At 29.4% G+C, this 25,923-nt stretch overlaps 13 protein-coding genes across 13 annotated transcripts; 4 read left to right on the forward strand and 9 right to left on the reverse strand.

Moving 5' to 3' along the window:
* Nucleotides 1–863: 863 nt before the first annotated feature.
* Nucleotides 864–2,639, reverse strand: PPL_04894 (uncharacterized protein; the record flags this gene model as incomplete). Its single annotated transcript, XM_020575791.1, has 1 exon — nucleotides 864–2,639. One exon carries the CDS (start codon nucleotides 2,637–2,639, stop codon nucleotides 864–866), a length of 1,776 nt encoding a protein of 591 aa, XP_020434586.1.
* A 331-nt stretch (nucleotides 2,640–2,970) lies between these two features.
* PPL_04895 (uncharacterized protein) lies at nucleotides 2,971–4,725 on the forward strand (the record flags this gene model as incomplete). Its single annotated transcript, XM_020575792.1, has 1 exon — nucleotides 2,971–4,725. The coding sequence occupies one exon, from the start codon at nucleotides 2,971–2,973 to the stop codon at nucleotides 4,723–4,725; it is 1,755 nt and encodes a 584-aa protein (XP_020434587.1).
* A 315-nt stretch (nucleotides 4,726–5,040) lies between these two features.
* PPL_04896 (uncharacterized protein) lies at nucleotides 5,041–6,639 on the forward strand (the record flags this gene model as incomplete). Its single annotated transcript, XM_020575793.1, has 1 exon — nucleotides 5,041–6,639. The coding sequence occupies one exon, from the start codon at nucleotides 5,041–5,043 to the stop codon at nucleotides 6,637–6,639; it is 1,599 nt and encodes a 532-aa protein (XP_020434588.1).
* A 795-nt stretch (nucleotides 6,640–7,434) lies between these two features.
* On the forward strand, nucleotides 7,435–9,303 carry PPL_04897 (uncharacterized protein; the record flags this gene model as incomplete). Its single annotated transcript, XM_020575794.1, has 6 exons — nucleotides 7,435–7,486; nucleotides 7,568–8,203; nucleotides 8,290–8,331; nucleotides 8,397–8,605; nucleotides 8,737–9,151; nucleotides 9,221–9,303. The coding sequence occupies 6 exons, from the start codon at nucleotides 7,435–7,437 to the stop codon at nucleotides 9,301–9,303; spliced, it is 1,437 nt and encodes a 478-aa protein (XP_020434589.1).
* A 135-nt stretch (nucleotides 9,304–9,438) lies between these two features.
* Nucleotides 9,439–10,059, reverse strand: PPL_04898 (uncharacterized protein; the record flags this gene model as incomplete). The annotated part of the gene is made up of 1 exon (XM_020575795.1): nucleotides 9,439–10,059. One exon carries the CDS (start codon nucleotides 10,057–10,059, stop codon nucleotides 9,439–9,441), a length of 621 nt encoding a protein of 206 aa, XP_020434590.1.
* A 238-nt stretch (nucleotides 10,060–10,297) lies between these two features.
* Nucleotides 10,298–11,219, reverse strand: PPL_04899 (uncharacterized protein; the record flags this gene model as incomplete). The annotated part of the gene is made up of 2 exons (XM_020575796.1): nucleotides 10,298–11,132; nucleotides 11,164–11,219. 2 exons carry the CDS (start codon nucleotides 11,217–11,219, stop codon nucleotides 10,298–10,300), a joined length of 891 nt encoding a protein of 296 aa, XP_020434591.1.
* Nucleotides 11,220–11,323: 104 nt separating this feature from the next.
* Nucleotides 11,324–12,677, reverse strand: PPL_04900 (uncharacterized protein; the record flags this gene model as incomplete). The annotated part of the gene is made up of 4 exons (XM_020575797.1): nucleotides 11,324–11,388; nucleotides 11,487–11,569; nucleotides 11,681–11,786; nucleotides 12,200–12,677. The coding sequence occupies 4 exons, from the start codon at nucleotides 12,675–12,677 to the stop codon at nucleotides 11,324–11,326; spliced, it is 732 nt and encodes a 243-aa protein (XP_020434592.1).
* A 2,185-nt stretch (nucleotides 12,678–14,862) lies between these two features.
* PPL_04901 (uncharacterized protein) lies at nucleotides 14,863–16,689 on the reverse strand (the record flags this gene model as incomplete). The annotated part of the gene is made up of 2 exons (XM_020575798.1): nucleotides 14,863–14,903; nucleotides 15,015–16,689. 2 exons carry the CDS (start codon nucleotides 16,687–16,689, stop codon nucleotides 14,863–14,865), a joined length of 1,716 nt encoding a protein of 571 aa, XP_020434593.1.
* A 195-nt stretch (nucleotides 16,690–16,884) lies between these two features.
* Nucleotides 16,885–17,278, forward strand: PPL_04902 (uncharacterized protein; the record flags this gene model as incomplete). Its single annotated transcript, XM_020575799.1, has 2 exons — nucleotides 16,885–16,893; nucleotides 17,024–17,278. 2 exons carry the CDS (start codon nucleotides 16,885–16,887, stop codon nucleotides 17,276–17,278), a joined length of 264 nt encoding a protein of 87 aa, XP_020434594.1.
* Nucleotides 17,279–17,979: 701 nt separating this feature from the next.
* PPL_04903 (uncharacterized protein) lies at nucleotides 17,980–18,627 on the reverse strand (the record flags this gene model as incomplete). Its single annotated transcript, XM_020575800.1, has 1 exon — nucleotides 17,980–18,627. The coding sequence occupies one exon, from the start codon at nucleotides 18,625–18,627 to the stop codon at nucleotides 17,980–17,982; it is 648 nt and encodes a 215-aa protein (XP_020434595.1).
* Nucleotides 18,628–18,937: 310 nt separating this feature from the next.
* On the reverse strand, nucleotides 18,938–19,744 carry PPL_04904 (uncharacterized protein; the record flags this gene model as incomplete). Its single annotated transcript, XM_020575801.1, has 1 exon — nucleotides 18,938–19,744. One exon carries the CDS (start codon nucleotides 19,742–19,744, stop codon nucleotides 18,938–18,940), a length of 807 nt encoding a protein of 268 aa, XP_020434596.1.
* Nucleotides 19,745–20,131: 387 nt separating this feature from the next.
* hook (hook family protein) lies at nucleotides 20,132–22,885 on the reverse strand (the record flags this gene model as incomplete). Its single annotated transcript, XM_020575802.1, has 6 exons — nucleotides 20,132–20,428; nucleotides 20,513–21,123; nucleotides 21,204–22,102; nucleotides 22,197–22,586; nucleotides 22,686–22,774; nucleotides 22,862–22,885. 6 exons carry the CDS (start codon nucleotides 22,883–22,885, stop codon nucleotides 20,132–20,134), a joined length of 2,310 nt encoding a protein of 769 aa, XP_020434597.1.
* Nucleotides 22,886–23,638: 753 nt separating this feature from the next.
* Nucleotides 23,639–25,627, reverse strand: PPL_04906 (Glycerol-3-phosphate dehydrogenase; the record flags this gene model as incomplete). Its single annotated transcript, XM_020575803.1, has 3 exons — nucleotides 23,639–23,982; nucleotides 24,060–25,142; nucleotides 25,243–25,627. The coding sequence occupies 3 exons, from the start codon at nucleotides 25,625–25,627 to the stop codon at nucleotides 23,639–23,641; spliced, it is 1,812 nt and encodes a 603-aa protein (XP_020434598.1).
* Nucleotides 25,628–25,923: the final 296 nt, after the last annotated feature.

The raw sequence follows: 25,923 nt of genomic DNA on the forward strand, positions 1-25,923 counted from the left end.
TGGTTGATCTAATCAGAAAGAAGCTGAACGTACAAAGTCACAGTGATTGTACTTTACCTCAACCATAAGGATGATTCGTGGCCGATCTAGTAGACAGACTTGGGTACGGATACGATGAGTTTATCAAGTTGACGAATTGTCGAAATACCATTATATATCATTTGCAATCTAGAAAAGAAAGAAAACTTATATAATTGTGGGATCTATTTGTATCTAATTGAAATCTGTAAGAGATTATGTGATAGTAACAAATAAAAAATGGTTAGAATTATGAATAGACGAGGAAGATTAGATCGATCCGAATAGAGTGTTTTTCACATTGCCGGGCCCTACCTCAGAACTTGATGTTGCTAGTGCAATCAGGAATTTAAGAGTAACGGTAATTATTAATATATTCTATATAGTTTAATAATATTTATTAAAAACAATTTTTAGATCCATTCATCAATAGAATTATTTCATATTTCAACCAGTATGTATCATTTAAAAATAGTATAACAATCTTATATTTTATTGCAATATATATATGATTGTTTATTATCATTGTTGTTTGTTGTTCTTGTTGTTTCCATTTTTAACTTATTAACTTTAACAATTTAGAATTTTTAGTATAATCATTTTAAATGAATGATAATGATTATAAATAACAGAAAAAAAATAATTAAACAAAGATTTTATTTTGTTTGTCAAAATGATAAATTTAAGCCTCAAAAATACAAAACTTTCTAATGTAAATCTTCATTAATCATAACCCCAAGTTTTCTTAAGAAAAATTTATTAAATATTTATTTTCTACATTTATTATTAATTGTGCAGATTTTTTTTGAGTAAAAGATAGAAATGAACTTTTTATTATTAATTTGTTATAATGAAATTGATGTAGATGCACATGCGCACCACGATCTATTGGTATTTTTAATATCTCTCAAGAATGGTTCGCATTGGTCGGATTCAATTGAATATTTGAAATTACAAACTCGCGAATATCCAAATGAATAGATAAAACTTGATGTTGGTGATTCTCGATGATACATCACGAATGTCTGATATCCACTTGTGTCAGGAACACCATTGAGATTGGTTGTTTGTTTGGTTTCAACATTGTATTTGATGAATCGTTTGCTTAATATGTCCAACATATAGAAATTTCCATTGTTATCATGACATGCTGATGATGGTTTAAAGTCAATTTGATGATCTGTTATCGTTCTATCTATCAAATCTAATTGGAATATCTTATTTTTATTGTATGACATTGAATATAATGAACCTTTGAAGATCATTGATGATACTTGTTGACCATATTCATCAAGTAATTGATAATACGATTGAAATTTCATTGTCTTGATGTTGAATCGATTAATTCTATTCTTATTTGAGCCATTCACTAAATATATATGATTTCGACCATCATAACAGGCTGACATATTAACATCACCATTGATTCCTCTGATATCACCAATATGTTCAATTGATTTCGATTTTGCTGATATTCTAATCCATTTGCTATCGTTGGTATCTCCACCGAATATATAGATATATTCACCAACTGAAACACTTGAGGTGTACGTACCAAAAAATTGATAATCAAACTGTAGCTCTTCAAATGAATAGTTGTTTGATGTGTTGATCAGTGTTGCTCCTTTTGATTTGTGTGTTGTGAAAATATATAATTGTTTATTTTCATTGTTGTTTGTTGTTGTACTTATTGGTGATTCAATTCTATCAAGTCTGATTGATCGTTCAATGATTGAATCCAATTGATCGTAATCAAGTTGTTTGATTGTTAATTTATATGATGATAACGAATTGTCATTATTGTTAGTGATTGCTGTTGATTTATTGTATTTATGAATGATATCTAATAATAATGATGTAGAATCATTGGAGTGTTGTTTAAGAAGTTCTTCAATATTAAATATATCTAGATAATCATTGAATAATGTTTGACTATTATCATTGATAAATGATTGTAATGATGAACTTGTTGTTATAGATTCCATTATTGTTGTGGTTGAATATAATGATGTTGCATCTTCAATATCTGATTGATTCTCGTAACTATTATTAATTTCATTACTATCATCACCACTATTATTACTACTGTTATTACTAATATCGTTATTATTTAATTTATTAAATACATTTATAACATTTAATAAGTATTTCAAATTTATGATATTATCATCGATTTGATTTTCGATTGTATGTTTATCATTGATGATATCTCTTTGTAGTTTATGTTCTTCTCTGATTAGATATTGATGTAATTGTTCAAAATGTTGTTTTATTTCATTCTCTGTTGCTGTTAATGTTTGATAAAGAGATGTCGATGATCTTAATGATTCCCATAGAGCCTTAAGTTTAATAATGATTTGTGAGTTTATATTATAATTATTACTATTATTAGTACTATCATTATTAATATGATTATTATTATTTGTTGTTGTTGTGGTGGTGTCAATAATATCATCTAATTTCAATGTACTCAATGAATCCTTGATGTCATCGATATGTTCCCATTCGGAATGATTGGGATGATCTTTGTTATGAAAACTTATACATTTTGAACACATCAAACTATTACATTGATAACAAATGAATTCGTGTGATCTTTGATGATTTAAACATGTCGTCATTATTAACTCTAACTATTATTTATGAATATTATAATTAAACTAATTAATGATATATTGGTGATTAGTATGGACAACCATGATCTTACAAAATAAAAAAAAATTAAAATTTAAAGATAAAAAAAAATATCATGATTTATATGATTTTATAAATAAAAAAATTTATTAAAATAAAAAAAAAAAAATTACAAATAATAGTTTTTTCTTTTAAAATGATCATTTCTTTTTTGAAATCGAAACAGCAAAAAAGCCTTTTAATTTTTTTAATTTCGTTTTTTGATCTCATCGGATCTACAAAAATAATAACTAAAAAAAAATTTAGATACAAATCAAAATGTATTTACCACTATTATTACAAAGTAAAATAATTAAACATCTATATGAAAATGGTGATATGTGGCCAATGGAGGTATCTTTGGTAAGCAAACATTTCTTTAAAATCGTAAAAGAAATAGTAGGTTCAAGCATTAGATTCGATTTTGGATTTAGTTCATATATTCAACTATCAAACGGTAGTCTATCGGCCAGGTATGAAGATACAGATATTTTCAATAATTTTTGTAAGGCCATCGTCGATGGTAGGATATACAAGAGTCAATACTTTCTCTATTCTCAACTAGAAGAATTGACTGTGAACTATGAACAAATTTATTGTTCAGAAGAAGATATCATCAATGACTTGGACAGACTTCTCAGTAGCGATCAGTGGGAAGAATGGAACAAAACCAAAGAACTACCAATAGAAGTAAAGATGCTTCACTATGAAGGATTTTCAAGTGAAATCAGTTCGTTTTTGCAGAACGATAAAGCTACACAGTACATTAGTGAATTCAGTTTGTATGTTAACTTTGAACTAGAGGAGTTGGGTTACATTAAACTACCACCAAATTTGAAGAGATTGATTGTTAGTACTGAAGATGATTTGGAATCTCTACCTTCAGATGTCACCCAAATCGAATTGTTTCTTGAAAGGTTAAAAAAGTGTAAACAATTGGAACATTTTAGCTTTCAATCGGATGTTCTCGTACGATATCTCAGTCAATATAGTGCAATGTTATTTCATTACATCAAATCTCTTGACAATCTAAAGAGTTTGGAGGTAAAAGGAATAAAAAATGCAACTTTGGAATATGGTGATGGATTTCCAGAATGGAATGATCAGATCATCAATCATTTGAAAGATCACAAACAGATCACAGAGTTTTCATTTTGTTTGGCTTTCAAGAGTGCACTTTTAATTCTCCAACAAAACCAGCTATTGGAATATCTATTCAGTCAAGATTGTGTCGTTCAGAGAATAAGAGCATCGTCAATGTTGTCAAATGAAATACCAAAGATTCATAGAAACATTTCATATCTATTTGTTGGAATCGAGATGTCTGTTGGACATTTTACAATTGAAGGTAAAATATACAGTAGAACAGAAGAACAATCTCTTCTTGCAAAACAAGAGATACAACAACAAGTGAAAGTGGCCATCAATGAATTCAGTCATATCGATCATTTGGTGATTTGTGATTCAATGCAAGAGGGTAGAGACGACTTCAATCAGATCAATGCAGACAGCAATCACACAAAATCTAAAAACTATTTCTATGCACTTGACTATTTGGAGTTTGTCGAACAACTTAGAGTTACTAGAGAATCAGCAAATCAGAAGTTTGATATCCATCTCAGTAATGAAATGCAAAAGTATTGGATCGTTTTGGGTTGTCCAAACACTGAATATAAGTACCTATATTCAAAAGATGAAGAGGAAGAAGATAATGAAAAATCAGAGAATGTCAAAGTAGAAGAAAAAGAAGAAAACACGAAAATTGGAGATAATAAAGATACAATTAATGACAATATAATTTCTAATAAAGAGGTGGATCAAGATCAATCAAAAGACATTGCTGAAAAAGACAATATCTGCGACAGTGATGACAATGATTCTGATAATGATGAATATGATTCAGATTACTCGAGAAATGATGATGAAGATTATGAAGACTATTTTGATGACTCTGCATTCGAAGACTCTGAATATGAAAAAGATGATGAAGAATCTTTTATTTCAGTTAAGATAGAATCAAATATAAATAATTAAAATAATTTTTTTTTTTTAAAAAAAAAATATAAATAGATAAAAAATTAAAAATTTGAAATGTTTTGGTAATTTTTATTTATTTAATTATGTTTAATGATAAAGTTATTTATTTATATTTTTTTAAATTATTTCATTGACTTCAATCTTTGTTTTTTAACTCCTGAAATTAAAAAAAAATTTTTGTTACCAGTAACGTTTTTTTCGCGAAAAAAGTCGGTTTTTTTTGCACTTAAATTCTGGTTTATTTGACTTTTATTTCTACAAATACCTTAGTGCAATTAAAAGCATTAATATTTATTTTTTTATGTATTAGAAATGTCCATACCTCCTTTAATACAAAGTAAAATAATTAAATATCTATGTGAAAAAGGTGATGTGTGGATAGTGGAGATATCTTTGGTTTGCAAACATTTCTTTAAAATCGTAAAAGAAATAATAGGTTCAAGCATTAGATTCGATTTTGGTATATCATCAAATATTATGCTTTCAAGTGGAAGTCATGAAGATGAAATTATTTTCAATAATTTTTGCAATGCTATCATTGAAGATAAGATATACAAGAGTCAATTTTTTCTCTATTCTAAACTTAGAGAATTGACTGTGTATCATGGAGCTGACTACGGTGGAGAGAAATTTATCATCGACAGCTTGGCCAAACTTCTCAAGAGTGCTCAATGGACAGAATGGAACCAAAAGAATAAACTTCAACATCTACCACGGATTAAAGTTAGGATGCTTCATTGTGATGGATATTCAAGTGAAATCAAATGGGTTTTGAAGAAAAATAGAGTTGCAAAATACATCAGTGAATTCGGTTTGTATGCCGATTTTGAGAGTGAAGATTTAGGTCGCTTTAAACTACCACGAAGTTTGAAGAGATTAACCATCTTAGCTTCTGATGATATGGATAGTCTACCTTCAGATTCAATGCAAATCGAATATTTTCTTCAAGGATTAAGAAAGTGTAAACAATTGCAACATCTAAGCTTTCAATCAGGAATATTCGAACGATTGCTCAGCAAGGAAAGTGGATTATTTTTTTGGAACATCAAATCTCTAAAGAAACTAAAGAGTTTGGAGATTATCGGAATAGCCGAATCAATACGGGGGGTTGGATTTGGTGATGGTGAACCTGAATGGAATGATCAGATCATCAATCATTTGAAAGCTCACAAACAGATCACAGAGTTTTCGTTTGGTTTGGCTTACAACATTGAAGTTTTAAATCTTCAACAATACCAGCTATTGGAATATCTATTCAGTCAAGATTGTGTCGTTCAGAGAATAAAAGCATTGTCGATGTTGTCAAATGAGATACCCAAGATTCAAAGGAACATTCAATATCTATTTGTTGGTATAGAGATGTCTGTTGGGCATTTTACAATTGAAAGTTTAGAAGGACGTTATCGATACACTTTAATGGAAATTAAAAGATACAGTAGAACTGAAGAACAATCTCTTCTTGCAAAACAAGAGATAGAACATCAAGTTCAAGTAGCTATCAATGAATTCAGTTATATCGATCATTTGGTGATTTGTGATTCAATGGAAGAGAGGAGAGACGACTTCAATCAGATCAATGCAGACAGCAATCACACAAAATCTAAAAACTATTTCTTTGCACTTGACTATTTGGAGTTTGTCGAGCAACTTAGAGTTGGAAGAGAATCAGCAAATCAGAAGATTGAAATACGTCTCAGTAATGAAATGCAAAAGTATTGGATCATTTTGGGTTGTCCAAACAGCGAATATAGCTATCTAGATTCGGATGATGACAATGATTCAGATTACTCAAGAAATAATGATGAAGATTATGAAGAATATTTTGATGACTCTGCATTCGAAGACTCTGAATATGAAAATGATGAAGAAACTGCTATCTCTATAGAAATAGAATCAAATATTAATAATTAAATAAATATATTATTTTTAAACAAATAAATTAAAAATATAATTTAAAAATTTGATCAAAAAAAAAAAAAAAAAAAAAAAAAGAAATAGGAATTCTGATCATCTGACCTTGTACATTAAATGTGGAATAAAGTAATAAACTCTGATAATCAAGTACAATTTTTTCATCTTTAGAGAAAAGTAAAAAGACATCCCCCAACAACATAGTATTAATGATATAATAATACAATACTCAGGTATGAATATATATAGAGTTTGATTTTTTTGTTAAAAGTCATTAATAGAACATATATTTAACAACCACCTATAACTTTTTCAAACACTGGTTCTAATCACAATTAAAATTATATTAAACACACACTCACAATGAAATTGTTGTTGAATATGATCTCACCCACCGTCTGATCTTAAAAAAATATTGTTATGTGTGAATTATATAATTTTGATCAACTTTTAAACAAACCACGCTCATACACATACATAAAAACAATGATTACAACAACTTAAACAAACTATCTAATCAACCAACCATTAAAATGGTGGATTTAGTTCAACCCTTAACTGTTTAAATCAATCTGTGAAAAGAGAGAGAAGTTTTTTATTATTATATAATTTAAAATACAGAATAAAATCCTAAATTAAAAAAAAAAACATAAAAAGAAGAAACACACAAATAAACAAACTATTTTAAATAAATCCTTATTTATCTATCTATAAATTATTTATATCTTTGTAATTATTATAATTGTTTCTCTATTTCTATTTTATTTTTCACACAAAAAAAAACAAACACGAAAAATGATTAAAAATATTTTATTATTTTTAATTTTTTATAATATTTATATATCGTGTAAGATTTACAAAAAAAAATTAAATAAAATAAAGTGATTAAATAATTAATAATTTAAATCTTTATTTTTTGATTTTATAGATGCTGCAAATATTACAAGTATAACATTTAATGGGAATGTTACTACCATTAGTGGAATAGACATTGGTAGCACAACGAAAATAAATGTTTTAGTTAGTATCGAGGGTAGTCCTGCAACCATTCAAATCTCTGACTTCACAGCCAATGGTGGTGCATTGCAATTTACGATTCCATCTGCTGTCGGTGTAAGAGGTACCATTCAGTTGGAACCGAGTGGAGTCCAAGCCGATTGGAATCCATTGCCTGTTGTCAGCTCTGTCAGTACCGCTCCGATCTCTGGTGGTACAATCACAGTGAGTGGTAGCTATCTATCGTCTGGCAATGAAGCAGATGCAAACAAATCGACAATAACATTCCCACATGGCAAAGTAATCCAAGAGTACCAGAGTTCATCGCTTTCAAAGGTTGCCTATTTCACACTGACACCGAGTGTTGCCATTCTTTACTCTGGTGTTAATATCCCACTTACTCTGACTGTAAGAGGATTGAATCAGACCGTTTTGTTCTCCTTTGATAAACCAAACATCACCGGTGAATCATATATTAACACTGGAATAGTATTGAACGGTGTTAACTTAGGTACCAATGCTTCATTAGTTCAATTGTATACAGACCAGACAAAAATAACCATTTCTAGTATAACCAACACTGCCATAACAATTCTCTATAGTGATAATCCAATTCTTTTCTTCATCTGGAACTCGTTATCTTAATTTAACCAGTAAATGGAAATGTTATCGATAAAATCTATACTTTAACAATACGTATGTATAGTTAGTTTATATCAAATAAGTAATAGTATTTATTAATATATTTATTTTTAAAATAGAAATACAAGTTCTAGGATATTATCAAATTCATGATAAAGGATACCTTTTAACCAATGTTCCCTTGACAAAAGCTGGAAAAGTATTGATTCAAAGCGAGGAAAGTGATTTCAATCCATATACCTCTCCATCAGAGCAGGGTGTATCTTTCTCGTTACCATGGGATGCTACTATCGGTAATACCACTATGACATTAAACATTGGTGCTGGTGCAACAATTATTCAGAACATTCCAATCTCCCATCCAACCATCTCTCGATAACATTACAAGTGGTAATGTACCCTGTCCAGTGAGTGGATGTGATTTGGTATTCCACGGTTTCTTCCCTACAACAAAGCAAGACCAGTATTAAAAACTTGACATTCGGTGATATCCCATGTTCGAATACCTACACACAAGGATACAACCAATTGGTTTGTACCGTTGGAAATGGAACTGGTTCCAATCTGCCAGTTCTTCTGGTCTATAATAATGGTGTGACAAATCCAGCTTCCGATAAATTGTTCTTTAGCTATCAAGCACCCACTGTCCAAGATGTTGGAATCAACGAGAACAACTTGACTATCAATGGTACCAACTTTAACTACCCTCTTTCAGTAGTGGCAACTATCAACTCCACTATGATCACGTGTACCAATCCCTATGTAGATTCATTCTCTCAGATTTATTGTACGTTCGACAGATCGATTGGAACACCTGATAAAATTTACTTGAACATTACTGTTGGAAATCAATATATTGCTGATGATTATATTTGTAAGTATAACACTCACACTTAAATAGTAGTTTTTTCATTAACTAACTATTCTTATTGTTTTTATTTAGTGGGAGCATCATATGGTATTAAATTAAATATTAATTTCTCAATTTCTTTTGCCATTATAATAATATTACTTTCTTTTATTTAAATAAAATTTTGACTATAATTTTCGTAAAATATTTGTTTAAAAGATAAATATAGTTAATTTTTGATTTTTATTACTATGATTATTTATTGTAATGGTGGTTTTGGAATGAGTGTATACATGTATAGAAAAAATTGTTTAGATGGTAATTGATGTAGATGCACACCACTCTCTATTTTTTTTAATAATATCTCTAAAGAATGGTTCACATTGATTGGATTCGATTGAATATTTGAAATTACATTCATTAAATTCACCGAATGAATAGATATAACTTGATGTTGGTGATTCTCGATGATACATCAAATTAGAAAACTGTAAATTTGTTAGAGGAATTGCATTGAGATTGATTGTTTGTTTGGTTTCAACATTGTATTTGATGAATTGATTGTTTGTTGAATCTAATATGAAGAAATTTCCATTCTTATCATGACATGCTGACCATGGTGAAATATCAATTTGGTGATCTGTTATCGTTCTGTTTGTTAAATCGAATTGAAATAGCTTATTTTGATCGTATGATACTGAATATAATGAACCTTTGAAGATCATTGATGATACTTGCATATTATATCCAATTTCTAATTGATAGTATGATTCAAATTTCATTGTCTTGATGTTGAATCGATCAATTCTATTCTTTATATTATAACCATTCACTAAATAGATATGATCTTGACCATCATAACAAACTGATATATGGTAATCACCTTTTATTCCTTTGAAATCACCAATATATTCAATTGATTTCGATTTCATTGATATTATAATCCATTTGTTTCGATTGTAATATCCACCGAATATATAGATATATTCACCAATTGAAACAATAGAGGAGTGCGTACCCCAAAACTGATAATTAAACTTTAATTCTTCAGTTGAGTAGTTGTTTGTGTTTATAAGTGTTGCTCCATTTGATTTATGTGTCGCGAAAATATAAGATTCTTTGTTATCATTGTTGTTTTTTGTTTTTTTTATTGATTCAGTTGATTTTGATTCAATCTTCTCGTTTGATTGATTGTTCAATGATTGAATTCAATTGATTGAAATCAGGTTGTTTGATTGATAATTTATATGATGATAATGTTAAGTTATTATTGTCTGTGATTGTAGTGGATTCATTGAATTGATTGTTGTATTTATGAATGATATCTAATAATAATGATGATGAATCTGAGGAATGTTGTTTAAGTAGTGTATCAATATCGAAATAATTATTATAATTGTGTTCATTGAATAATGTTTGATTATTATGATTGATGAATGATTGTAATGATGAACTTGTTGTTATTGATTCCATTATTGTTGTTGTTGAATATAATGTCGTTGTATCTGGAATAATCGATTGATCATCACAACTACTGTTAATACTATCATTACTACTATTATCATTATTACGATTTAATTTATTAAATATATTGATAATATTTAATAAATATTTTAAATGATTAATATTATTATCGATTTGATTTGTGATTGTTTGTTTATCATTGATAATATCTCTTTGTAGTTTATGTTCTTCTCTGATTAGATATTGATGTAATTGTTCAAAGTATTGTTTTATTGAATACTCTGTTGTTGATAATCTTTGATATCTGGATGTCGATGATCTTAATGATTCCCATAAAGATTTAAGTTTATTATTGATTTGTGAATTCAAATTATTACTATTATTAGTATTACTACTATTATTACTACCACTATTATGATTATTGTTTGTTATTGTGGTGGTGTCAATAATATCATCTAATTTCAATGTACTCAATGAATGCTTGATGTCATCGATATGTTCCCATTGATCGGCATGATCAGGATGATCTTTGTTATGTGTACTGATACATTTTGAACACATCAAACTATTACATTGATAACAAATGAATTCGTGTGATCTTTGATGATTTAAACCATTTAATTGTCATTATTACTTTTAATATTTTATAAATGTTACAAAAATAAAAAAGTATTTGTGCAAAAAAAAAAAAAAAAAAATCACCATATTCCCAAAAAATGTAACGTTGCTTTATTAGTCGACTAATAAAAAACTAATATAATTTTGACTGTATAAAAAGTTTGGTTCACATTGATCGACTAATTAATAAAGAAATTAATAAAGTAGTGAGTTAGAAGATTTAATTGATTCGAGTCAGGATTTAAATCATGGTGTTGTGCTATAGATTCATTCTTACCGATCACAGAAAAGAAAGAGATCGAGCGACAAGAGCTAACAATGAAAGCACACACAGAAGTAGAGACTAGAGAAGAGATACATCTATACATAGAATAAAAGGCCGAATTGATGTTGGTTGCCTAAAACAGTAGAACCACAAGATTCATTAAACAATGAAGATCAAGATAAAAGTAATGATAAAAATATAGTAACATCAAGAAAATATAACTCTCGACACATGTTAATATTCTTTTGATGATCGAACATAAACCATTGAGTAGCTTTCTGATATAAAATTTAATATTTTCAAACATATCATCTTTAGAAATTAAAATATCAATTGAAATTTCAGTGTTGTATATTGATCTTTTATTTTACAGATATTGTTGTTAAAGAATAGATGAAAAAAAGATATTTTTCTTAAATATCGTTATGAATAATAAATACAGTTTTTTTTCAAAATTATTTATTAATTTATTAAGTAAGTATATTTAGTTTTTTTTAATTGCAATAAACATTAATGTTTTTGAAAAGAGTTTGAGGGAAATCTCCATTATTGCGAGAACAATGAAGATAAAATAGATTCCTCTATCTTTTGAAAAGGATTGAGTCTCATGTGATGGTGGTTTGCACCGGCTGATTCATTTCTTAAGTATAGATCTACTCCATAGAATAGATTGTGTGACTTGCATAGATAGTTCTTGAAGGAGTGAAGTTTTTGATTATATTTACCAAACACTTCTTTAATCACTCCTCCATTCAAGGAATAATACTTGGTAGATAGAAGTTGACCATTATTTACTTGTTTCTTTACTTCAAATATATAATTTGGATAGGCTCCTAAAGATTTTAGAAAATCTGAAAATGCTATATCCTTTTCTGTACGAATTGGTTTGTATGGAATTAGTTTATCAGGACAACAAAAAGGAAGGTTTTCTGGAGTGGAAACTACTGGAGTATCTGAATATACTGGTCTTGGTAGATCGGATTTATAACAAATTAAAAGATCTCCTAACCTTTTTTCATTGTAATTTGTTAATAATTCCGCTGGATAATTTGGAAGCAATTCGTTGGAATTGAAATCTACAATTAATGAACTAAATGATGTAGTCCAGTTATTTTGTATTGTTATAACAAGTACTCCATTTGTAGAAATTCCTTTGGAGGAACAGAAATTTCTTAGGTTTTTAATGATTTCCGAGTTATCCATTATTCTTATTTTCTTTTTTGTTAATTTTTTTAAATTAATATTTAAAGTTAGTATTGTGCACAATAAAATAAAAGAATTTAAGGATTTAATTTGAAAAGATAATATCGCAATATATATACTTTTTAAACTTTAATATTTAAGTTTAAACATATATATATATGAATTAACACTTATTAAATATAACCACTTTTTATATTGTTTGTAAAATTAACACTTTTTTTTGCCTGTATTTGATGATTTTATTTATATATTATTATGATAACAATCTGATATTGGTAGGAGATCTAATTTAGATCCAAATTTCATTTAAAAAATAACAGCTTATTGATTATCCAATCCTGTTAATAACAATATTTTTATTTTAAGTGAAACGTATGCACTCTTGAAACAACAAATTCTTACCAGCTATATCTTACCATCTAAAAAAATTTCTGAGTGCTAAGAGTGTGATTGATAAAATAAAGAATAACATAAACAATTCTCATTACATTCATTAATAAGAATAAATTAACTTCACACAAAATGAAATTGGGGCACTTTCTTGTATCTGCTATGATATTTACATAAAATAATAAGTAACATTAATGTTTGAACTTAATTATGCTTATTTTATTGAAAACATACATGTCCATCTATAGGTGAATATTCTCATTATCTATACCTTAATTAACTTTTCTTCAAATTCTTTCACCTTTATATAATCTTTGTAATAATCATTTATAATAATTCTCTCAATTTGATGATCCTTTATTGTTCTATTTTTTCAATTGAAATATCTTATTTTGATTGTAAGACATTGAATAAATTGATCCTTTGAAGATCTTTGACAACTCGCTACCACTAAAGATAATCTATCCTATTTAGAGTATACAATACATAATCAAGAGTTATAGCAACATACAAGAAAAGAGATTTTTAGTTGAAAGAAAATTGAAAGAACTATGTAGATGAACCACTTCCACCAATAGCCCCCTACATCAAAGTTATTTGATCGATCATTAAGATTCCTTCATTTATCAATTGAAAGATAAAGAGATCGTAACGACAAGGATGTCAATGAAAGAAGCTAAACAAAAGTAATAATGAGATAGAGACAACAGAAGTGATGAGTAAGATAATAATTTATATAATGTTAATCAATACAATCAGTTGTTTATTAATCATTTTTATTGATTAAATGCATCTAATATTAACAATAATAGTAATAAAATTAATAACAGACAGTAACAACATCAACCAATACCTTCTTCGATACCTCTTCTGATTCAATGATAATGCAACTGTTTATCTCACAGCTTTATCCATCTATGGTTCAAGGAGAGATTTCTTCTTTTGTCTGTTGTGATACCATTGAGAATCGTAGGTTACACTAAATCAGTCAACAAGGAAGAATGATCGATGATGTACCCAAAATTCGATAGACCTGACAATAGTGTAATTCCAAGAGGTAAATGAAACAAGCAAACATCCAGCTATTACCATCCAATCCAGTGAACGATCCATTTCCAACCGTTATCATAGAGTTTGGTGTTCACTTCTCCGACTCAATCGACGAGCTGCCAAATATCTTGGAGAGACCACTGATATCCAATATATGATATGTTGAATCTGTTTCTTCGCTATCCAAATCAGAACTTTGAAGGTGGACCTCCAAGTACAACAACATTTTGTGCATTAGCTCTTTTAAAGCAGAGATGGACCACCTGGACATAATCCGACCATTCCAACACAAGTTGTTTCGTTTGATACGAGACCTTCGACATTGGTCAAACAATGGAACAGATTCTTCAACTAGGTGTGAGTCAAGCATCAATACTTGGCAATAAACAACCGATTACAATCAATCCGTATGTACTCGCAGTTATTCCCTCCGGTTTTCAATATATACTCAAACTACATAGTGCGAATGTATTTAATAGAGTTCCTCCTCCTCCTGTCGTTCCTCATGGTTTTCCTCCCTCTATAGATTTGATAACAATCAGAAATTTGATAGAGGAAACACAGAAAATAGACAAGTTCTTATTAAAATTCATTCAACCAAAATCGTCTCATTTGTTATATTAAAACAAAATAAAGAGAAATAAAGATAATTTGTAATTTATATGGATTTGAATTTTGATTATTTTTTATAAAAATGTTTTGGTAGTGTCATTAAATGCTAAGTTTATCAAATATTATTATAAATTTATAATGTAATTGATGTAGATGCACCACGTCTAATGTGATCTCTTTATTAAAAAATAATTGATGTAGATGCACACAACCCTCTTTGGTGATTATTAATATCTCTAAAGAATGGTTCACATTGATTGGATTCAATTGAATATTTGAAATTACAATCATTAGTGGTACCAAATGAATAGATATAACTTGATGTTGGTGATTCTCTATGAAATATCACAAATGGAAACTGTCCATTTTTGAGAGGAATAGAATTGAGATTGTTTGTTTGTTTGGTTTCAACATTGTATTTGATGAATCGTTTGCTTGCCATATCAAATATGAAGAAATTTCCATTGTTATCATGACATGCTGATGATGGTTTAATGTCAATTTGATGATCTGTTATCGTTCTGTTTGTTAAATCGAATTGAAACATCTTATTTTGATTGTGCGATACTGAATATAATGAACCTTTGAAGATCATTGATGATACTTGCATACCATATCCAACAGGTAATTGATGATATGATTCAAATTTCATTGTTTTGATGTTGAATCGATCAATCCTATTCTTAATATGATAACCATTCACTAAATAGATATGATCTTGACCATCATAACAAACTGATATCAAATAATCACCTTTGATTCCTTCGATATCACCAATATGTTCAATTGATTTCGATCGAATTGAAAATTTAATCCATTTCCATTCATTTTCTATTCCACCGAATACATAGATATATTCACCAATTGAAATAATAGAGGAGGTGGTATAAGTAAATTGATAATCAAACTCCAATTCTTCAATTGAATAGTTGTTTGATGTGTTGATCAGTGTTGCTCCTCTTGATTGGTGTGTTGTGAAAATATAAGATTGTTTATTATCATTGTTGTTTTTTGTTGTTGTATTTATTGATTCAGTTGATTCTATCCTATCAAGTTTGATTGATTGTTCAATGATTGAATCCAATTGGTTGAAATCAGGCTGTTTGATTGATAATTTATATGATGATAATGTTAAGTTATTATTGTCTGTGTTTGTTGTTGATTCATTGAATTGATTGTTGTATTTATGAATGATATCTAATAATAATGATGTCAAATCATTATCGTGTTGTTTGAGAAGCTCATCTATATTGAAATAATTATTATATTTAAAATTATGTTCATTGAATAATGTTTGATTATTATGATTGATGAATGATTGTAATGATGAACTTGTTGTTATTGATTCCATTATTGTTGTTGAATATAATGTTGTTGTATCTTCAATTACTGACGTATCTTCATTACTATTATTATTGTTATTATTATTATTTAATTTATTAAATAACATTATTATATTTAATAAATATTTCAAATTTATGATATTATTATCGATTTGATTTGTGATTGTTTGTTTATCATTGATAATATCTCTTTGTAGTTTATGTTCTTCTCTGATTAGATATTGATGTAATTGTTCAAAGTGTTGTTTGATATCATTCTCTGTTGTTGATAATGATTGATATCTTGTTGTCGATGATCTTAATGATTCCCATAGAGATTTAAGTTTATTATTGATATATGAATGAGAATTATTATTATTATTACTATTTTTAACACTGTCATTATTAGTACTATCATTATTAATATGATTATTGATTGTTGTTGTGTTGCTGTAAATAATATCATCTAATTTCAATGTACTCAATGAATCCTTGATGTCATCGATATGTTCACATTGATTGGCATGATCAGGATGATCTTTATTATGACCGGTGATACACCTTGAACACATCAAACTATTACATTGATAACAAATGAATTCGAGTGATCTTTGATGATTCAAACATTTAACTGTCATTATTAACTTTTAATATCCTATTAATGTTGGTAAATAGAAAAGGATGCAAACCAAAAAGAAACTAACTCACAACCCTTCCGGACCTCTGCGCATTTATTTTAATAAAAAAAGTAAAATTAGAGGTGAAAATGATTCAATTATGCAGGTCAAAAAAAAACAATCAGATTTTTATTGTAATGACTAGTCGATAAAAAAATGTGTAACGTTTCTAATTAATTAAGAATATTAAATAAAGTAATGAATTTGAATATTTAATTAATTCAATTAGATAGTTTTATTATTTTGCGCGACTGACACACTAAGTTTGCAAGAATATCATTATAATTATTTATAGTTGTTTGCTCATAGCAATCGATTAGGAAATAGACATTCAATCAGAAGTATCAGCAACAATAACCAACATACAACAAAAGTCATTTTTAGTGGAAGTAGTAAAGAGAAAGAACGATGTATATCAACCACTACCAACACCAAAAGTCCCTACATCAAAGGCATTTGTCGATCATTAAGAATCATTCATAGATCAACGGAAAGAGAAAGAGATCGTAACGACAAGGATAAAAATGAAACAAAATTAATAATGAGATAGAGACAGCAGAAGTTATGAGTATGTTAATAATTTATATAATGTTAATACAATACAATCAGTTGTTTATTATTTATTAGTTATTACAATAAACACAAACTGTTCTCATATGAGTTTATGAAATAATATTCTAATTCTTGTTTTTTTCAAACTCTAGTATTACCTTCCAATTGTAAACAACCTTAGAAGAAGATTTATCTAGTCTACCCTATCGATTTGTCCTCGAGGAGAATGTACAATTGAAAAAATATATAAACTATCGGAAGGTAGAGATCCAAAGGTCAGACTCCAATACGATAATGGTAGAGTTTATATCACACAGCTTTATCCATCTGCAGTTCATGGAGATTTCTTCTTGGGTCAGTAGTGATATCACTGAGAATCGTAGGTTACACTTACTCAGTCAACAAGGAAGAATGATCGATGTTGCACCCAACATTCGATACCTACCAGACGATTGCGTTATTCCAATAGGTAGAGGTGGACAATCTATCATCCCGCTCTTACCATCCAATCCAGTGAACGATCCATTTCCAACCGTTATCGTTGAGGTTGGTGTTCACTTCTCATCACTTCTCTGACTTCACCAATAAACTAATTAAAAGAAATATTGTAATGTAATGTAATATTAACAACCATTTTATAGTAAAATGGTATTTATTAACTTTTAAGTTGTTAATTGAAATGGTTTAAAAACAAATTTATTAAAACGTATTTGATGTAGATGCACACTCTGCTCTTTTGTGATTGGAAATATTTCTAAAAGTTGCTTCACATTGATTGGTTTCAATTGAATATTTGAAATTACAATCATTATAATTACCAAATGAATAGATATAACTTGATGTTGATGATTCTCGATGATACATTAAAGATGTAAAATGTGCATTCGCGAGATGACCTGCATTGAGATTGGTTGTTTGTTTGGTTTCAACATTGTATTTGATGAATCGTTTGCTTAATATATTAAATATGAATTGACTGTTTCTCTTATCTAATATGAAGAAATTTCCATTGTTATCATGACATGCTGACCATGGTATAATGTCAATTTGATGTTCTGTTATCGTTCTGTTTGTTAAATCGAATTGAAATAGCTTATTTTTATTGTATGATATTGAATATAATGAACCTTTGAAGATCATTGATGATGCTTGACGATCATATCGATCAGGTAATTGATGATATCGATCAAATTTCATTGTCTTGATGTTGAATCGATCAATTCTATTATTTATTTTCCAACCATTCACTAAATAGATATGATCTTGACCATCATAACAAACTGATATTAATTGATCACCTTTGATTCCTTCGATATCACCAATATGTTCAATTGACTTCGATTTCATTGATATTTTAATCCATTTGTTTTCATTGGTATATCCACCGAATATATAGATATATTCACCAATTGAAACAATAGAGGAGTGCGTACCATCAAATTGATAATCAAACTTTAATTCTTCAATTGAATTGTTGTTTGATGTGTTGATCAGTGTTGCTCCTTTTGATTGGTTTGTTGTGAATATATATGAGTGTTTATTATCAAGTTTGATTGATTGTTCAATGATTGAATTCAATTGATTGAAATCAGGTTGTTTGATTGATAATTTATATGATGATAATCTTAAGTTATTATTGTCTGTTTTTGTTGTTGATTCATTGAAATTGATTGTTGTATTTATGAATGATATCTAATAATAATGATGTCGAATCTGAGGAATTTTGTTTGAGAAGTTCATCAATATTGAAATAATTATTATATTTAAAATTATGTTCATTGAATAATGTTTGATTATTATGATTGATGAATGATTGTAATGATGAACTTGTTGTTATTGATTCCATTATTGTTGTTGTTGAATATAATGATGTTGCATCTTCAATATCTGATTGATCATCACAACTACTATTATCATTATTATTACTGTTATTACTATTTAATTTATTAAATACATTAATTATATTTAATAAATATTTTAAATGATTTATATTATTATCGATTTGATTTGTGATTGTATGTTTATCATTGATAATATCTCTTTGTAGTTTATGTTCTTCAATGATTAGATATTGATGTAATTGTTCAAAGTGTTGTTTGATATCATTCTCTGTTGTTGATAATCTTTGATATCTGGATGTCGATGATCTTAATGATCCCCACAGAGATTTAAGTTTATTATTGATTTGTGAATGAAAATTAATACTATTATAAAGATTATTATTATTATTATCAGTTCTGTCATTATTAATATGATTATTGGTTGTTGTTATGGTGATGTCAGTAATATCATCTAACTTTAATGTAATCAATGAATGTTTGATGTCATCGATATGTTCACATTGATCGGAATGATCAGGATGATCTTTATTATGACCGGTGATACACCTTGAACATATCAAACTATTACATTGATAACAAATGAATTCGTGTGATCTTTGATGAACTAAACATTTATTGGTCATTATTAATTACTTTCAATTTATTTACTTATTATTACACAAATATTGTGAGAATATCGAAAAAAATTAAAATTTTAATTAAAATAGTGATCAAAAAACAACAAAAAAAAAAAAACAATGCTTTTAATTAAATTTTTAAGTTTCTATTAACAGATAGCAACAATCATCTGTAAATCATTCATTATTTATTTTGAAAAAGTCTAAATTAAGAATATTATGAATGATTGTTTATAGTTTTTTTATTGTATTATTTTTTTTTTAAAAAAATGATAAATGTAATAGTATTATTATTTGTGAGCTTTTTGGGTGCGATGTGATGATGGTAATTATTATTATTTATAATATATATAAAAGTTGATCTTTTTTTATGGTTCTTTAGATTTAATTAAATTAATTATTCCAATCAGTTCTCTTTTTGTTTAAATAGGATCTTGGATCTTTGCTCATGATATCACTGTTCTTTAATCTCTCAAACTCTACACCAATATTCAAAAAAGCAGTTAACATTAGATTCAACTCTCTTTGTTGAGCTTCCTTTCCTTCCTTGATCTGCTTGGCCAGGCTGTCGACTCTCTCGTCCTTTTGCTTGAGTTTCTTTTCAACGTTAGCAATGTACTCTTCTTGAGCTGTGATCTTTGCTTCTTTAGCTTCAAATTCTTTTTCTTTTTCTCTGTGTGCTTTGATCATCTGTGTATATATGAAAATAATATTATTATTAATAAAAACTATAACTATTATCTCTATTATTAATATAAATATAGTCTAAATTACCTTTCTAGCAGCTCTAAGATAACCTTCGAGTTTTTCGATTTCAGATCTGTACTCTGCAACCTTACCCTTATCTTCGGAGTCGGCGGTGGTCGATTCAACTTGTTGTTTGGACAGCAAGTCGAGTTGTTGTTTTCTGAGATCGTCGATTTGCTTGGTGGCGTCTTCCAGTTGTTGGTTCTTCGATGACAATGTCGTATTGACAGACTCGACCGATTGCTTCATCTTTTCAATCTCTGATTGCAGTTGTAGATTCTTATTGTTCATCTCCAAGATCTTACCATTCAACTCTTGAATGACAACCGATTGCTGTTGCTGTTGTTGTATCTGTTGTTGCAATTGTTGTTGTTGTTGTTGCATCTGTTGCTCCGATGGCGATGATTGGCTTGGACTTGTTTGTTGTTGTTGCTGTTGGAGTGTTGCCATCTCCTTCATCATTATCTCCTTGTAACTGTTTGCTTCCTCAAGCTGACTTTCAAGTTCCTCCAATCTCTCAACCGATTCCTTTAGACGTTTATTCTCTCTTTCCAATCTTGCAAGTCTTTCTTTGGTCGAGGAATCTAAAACTTGATCCAATCCACCTACAAATGAAGATGACTGTGATGATTCCAACACTATAATAATAATAATAACAAATAGTAACATGTTAATAGTCAATAATATGGATATTATTAAAAGTGGTTTAGTTACTTACATTTTGATTCTGAATCATGTTCCAATTGTTGTAATTTAATGGTTTGACTATCGAGTTGACCGGTTAACGATTGATGATCCAACTCCATTTGAGAGATGGTCGATTGTAGACGATCACGATCTTCGCTGATCGACTTTAGTGACATCTCCAACTTGGTATTGTCGATCTTCAATGTCAGTACCTGTTGCTTGCTAGACTCGAGTTGAGTCTTGAAAGTGTTACTCTTCTTGACTTGTTCCTCTAAATCGAGAATCTGATTCAAATAGTTATCGTTGTTCTCCTCCAGTGTCTTTGTTTGTTTCTTTAGCTCTGCAATCTCCTCGATCTTTTGTTGATACTTCTTCAGTTTCTCCTCTGCCAACTCTGCATTTGTAACCTTCTCTCTTAGAATATCGATCTCATCTCGTAACTCTCTGTTTTCATTTATCTGTTTATTTCCTTCATCGATCTGAAATGCATAGAGAAACAGTATTAATAACTTATTGAAATAGTTTAAATAGATAAATGATAATCTTCTTACCTTTCTCTTTAACTCTTGAATTTGTTTCTCTTTATCATCGATTTGCTGTTGAAGTGTATTGATTTCATCTTTGATACGGATGTCACTCATGACGTTGAGCGATGCCTGTTGTTTCTGCTCGTCCAGTCGCTTCTGGGCGGATTCAAGTGATTGCTGTAAATTAGAGCATACCTCCAGCAGATTTTCCTTCTCCTGATCCCAACCCTTCTGGTCACGTTGCAACTGATTACAAGTCAATGTCATCTCTTCCAACTCATTCTGTAGATTCGATTTGTCACGTTGTAAACCATCGATCTGTGTCTCAAACTGTGCCAATCTCTCCTTTACACCGCTATCGTCAATCGGTGAATGATGATTCTGTCTATCTATACTATCCTCACTAACAAATCATAACAATAATGTGAATCAAATGTTAGTTAAAGTCTATCTATATATATATATATATATATATAAGTAAGTTGTTAGCTAGTTACCTTTGATCTTCACCATCGAATGAGGTTCTTGAGTGGTCGGCAGTGGACATCAACTCTTGATGTGATGTCATGATCTTCTCGATGATCAACATGAGATCACCTTGTACTTTTGGATCGAGACTCTGCATTCTACCGATGTATTCACCTTTGTTTTCGCACTCCACAACGACACCCAGTATCAGCTCGACCAACTTTATTGTCTCTTGTGGATCCATATCCTTTGCTACGGTGTCAGCATCGATAGCGACGGTCTGCTCTGTCAAACCCAACTCTGAACTGAACCAGCTATCGAGTGAACTCAACAAATTCTTTACATTCTCTGATCGCAATACCCAATTATCCTTTGCATCCTGTCTAGATACCAATGTTGTATCAAAATGTTTAGGTGATCTTAATATTAAAATAAAAAAATAATTAATAACTACTACTACTACTTTCTATTTAACAACATCATATAAACTAACTAACTAACTAATAAAGATATCTTACATTTCTTTACAAATATCATAAAGTATGATACCATCTGTTAAATCCTCTATATTATCACATTTCTCTGATAGATTGTCAAATGAATTAATCTAAATTTTATAATAATAATAAAAAGTAATGATAAATGAGCAAATATGTTTCGTATTTTGTGTATAGAATAGAATAGAACTACTCACCCATTTGATTAAACTTTGATCCATTCTTTGGATATTTCTATTTTTATTTTATTTATATTTATCTTTTTTTTTTTTTTGTTTGTTTATTTATTTGTTTGGTTGTTTTATTATTTTACTTTAAAAGGTTATAAATTCAAATTGACAATAGCAATGACAATGACAACAACAGTCAAAATTCATATGATATGATATTGATTTGTAAATGGTGGTGGTGGTTGTTTAAATTACAATTATTATTATTATATATACCTAAATAAATTTAAAATGTTGCTATAAATATAAATAAATAAATAAATAAATTTATTTAAAATAAAACAAAAACTCTCTCTATTTGATTTGACAGATGGATTAAAGTATGGATTGAATAATATGCTGATATGATGGTCAATAGTTAATAACAATAAGAAGATATTTGCAATTTTTTTGATTTTTTTTTTTTTTTTATTTTTTGTAAGGAATTTTGTTGTGTGAACAACAAAGAAAGACAAAAATAAAAAAAAAAATTTTTTTTTTTCATTTATCAATTTTATTTTTTTTACAATAATGGTTAATAATAGTAATAACTAATAAATGTATACATACACACAATTTATTATTATATTTTTATTGTAACATAACACACACAATTTATTATTATATTTTTATGTAACATAACAAGTTTAAACAAACTACCTTTTTTTTATTATTATTACTTATTTAATTTGATTGAGAATTATCATGATTGTTGAATAGTTAGTTAGATAAACGCGTTTATTTAATTTATTTTGTTTTGTTTATTTAATAATTCATTGTATCAAGGAATTTATTTGCTTCCTTTAATTGATTTTCTTTGGTGGATTTACTCCATTTTAATTCGGTTGCCATCAGATCGACGATACGTGGAAGTGCTTCTCTTGATTTCTGATTGTCTAAAAATGCAAGTCTAGTACGTCTAGCGATGACATCCTCAGCGTTACAAGCGTATTCCTGTACGGCATAGACAGCTTCTGCTTCAATATAAGGATATCCCTGTACCAAACGATTAAACAATCCTCTTTCCTTTGCCAATTTACAAACACTAACAGCTTGATCACCATAGGTATGTGCTAAATGATTGGCAATCTCTGGTTCAATATTGAAATCTAGAACGAAATCAAATTAACAAAGAATTAGTAACTAGTTTGGACAAATAACAATAACAATAATAATAATACTTTACGTTTAATTAAATATTTATCTGTATCTTTATAATATTTATCACCACCAAATAGTTTCATGGTGACGGTATGTGATTCTTTGGGTGTGAAGATACGTGTTTGTTCGACGACTTTATCGACGGTTTCCTCTGCCATCTCTCTGTAGGTTGTCCATTTGCCACCGCTAATCGTTATCAAACCGGATGGACTGGTTATGAGTGTGTGATGGCGGTTGATCTTTGAGGTAGGTGTGTTTGGCGACGATTTAATTAGTGGACGAATTCCAGTCCACGATGCCAGTACGTCTTTGTCTGTCAGATTGTCTTTGTAATACTCTGACACCGTTTCCAAGATGAATTGGATCTCTTCGTGTGTTGGCTTTGGTGTGAAGGTGACGTCCGCAGCCTGGTCGGTGGTTCCAGCGATGGTTCTGCCCTCGAATGGCAAGATAAACAAGACACGACCGTCTTTTGTCTTGGGATTGAGGAATCCCATGTCGTCAGGACAATATTTACGCGGGAGGATCAAATGTGTTCCCGATGCGCCAATTACCATTGGTGCGGCGTTCGGGTCGTCCATCTTACGAATGCCGTCGGCAAACGGACCGGTTGCATTGACAACCGATTTCGCACGAACATTATATTGTTTTCCGGTGAGTCGATCCTCCACAACGACACCAACCACTTTTTGCTGTTCCTTCAGGAGTGACGCCACCTGCATGTAGTTCATGGTGAGTGCACCGTTGGCGCGCGCCGACATGACAATCGACAGGTTCATTCGCGCATCGTTGTGTTGTCCGTCGTAGTAGATAACCGATCCCAAACAACCGTCTTTCAAATGCGGGAACTTCTCCATTGTTTTCGCTTTCGACAGATAGTAGGCACCGGGAATATCGTTTCCAGGATAGAAAAAATCGTATAGCTTCGTTCCAATCATCATCTTTGGCAAGTCGATCCAACTGTAAATTGGAATCGCCAGTGGCAGAGCATGAGAAAGATGTGGTGCATTATTCAGCAAATTCGATCTCTCATTCAACGCTTCCTTCACCAATTTCAAATCCTGATAATCTAAATTCATAATAGCCGATTCCAAATATCTAATTCCACCTGTACAGCAATATTTGAGAACAAATATTAGCTAATTGCATTTGTTTGCATTTTCTAATTTTATCTATTTTTTTGTTTGCTTGTTTGCTTGTTTGCTTACCATGAATTAATTTGGTGGAACGTGATGATGTTCCAGATGAGAAATCACCGCGTTCAAAGAGAGCCGTGGAGAGTCCACGTGTCTGAGAGTCTAGTGCAACACCGGAACCAGTTGCACCACCACCGATAACTATGACATCGATTGGCTTAGTTGCATACTCTTCGAGTTTGGCGAGTTGTTGTTGACGGCTTGGGAATGGTGCCGTCAGCAATTTATCCGGTTCCATCTCAAAGTAGGCCGATCGGTTGATACGATCGTGTCTATCGGAATACGACTCTCTTGGATACGGTGAGAACATATTGTTTGCATGCGCAAACCATACTGCACCGGTACCAATTGCCAAAGGCAATTTATTTCTCTTTATAAATGAAAATAATTTAGACATAGTTTTTTTTACTAACTAATTAAATTAACTAACTAATTATTATTACTTATTTATAACTAATAATTATTATTTATCTAAATTTAAATTATTGTTTATTCTAAAAATAAATAAATAAAAATATAGAAATTATATACAAAAAAAACTACTGATAATACATTAATGAAAAATAACACATAAAAGTTAAATTAAACATTGATTGATTTAACCTATCTAAGGTGAGTTCACATGTGACCACCAACCACTGGAGACAAAAAAATATAATTAAAAAAAATCAATTTTTGAAAAACGAATAAAAA

The sequence above is a fragment of the Heterostelium album genome, assembly GCF_000004825.1.
Source record: "Heterostelium album PN500 unplaced genomic scaffold PPL_scaffold4, whole genome shotgun sequence".
NCBI classification, from domain to species: domain Eukaryota; phylum Evosea; class Eumycetozoa; order Acytosteliales; family Acytosteliaceae; genus Heterostelium; species Heterostelium album.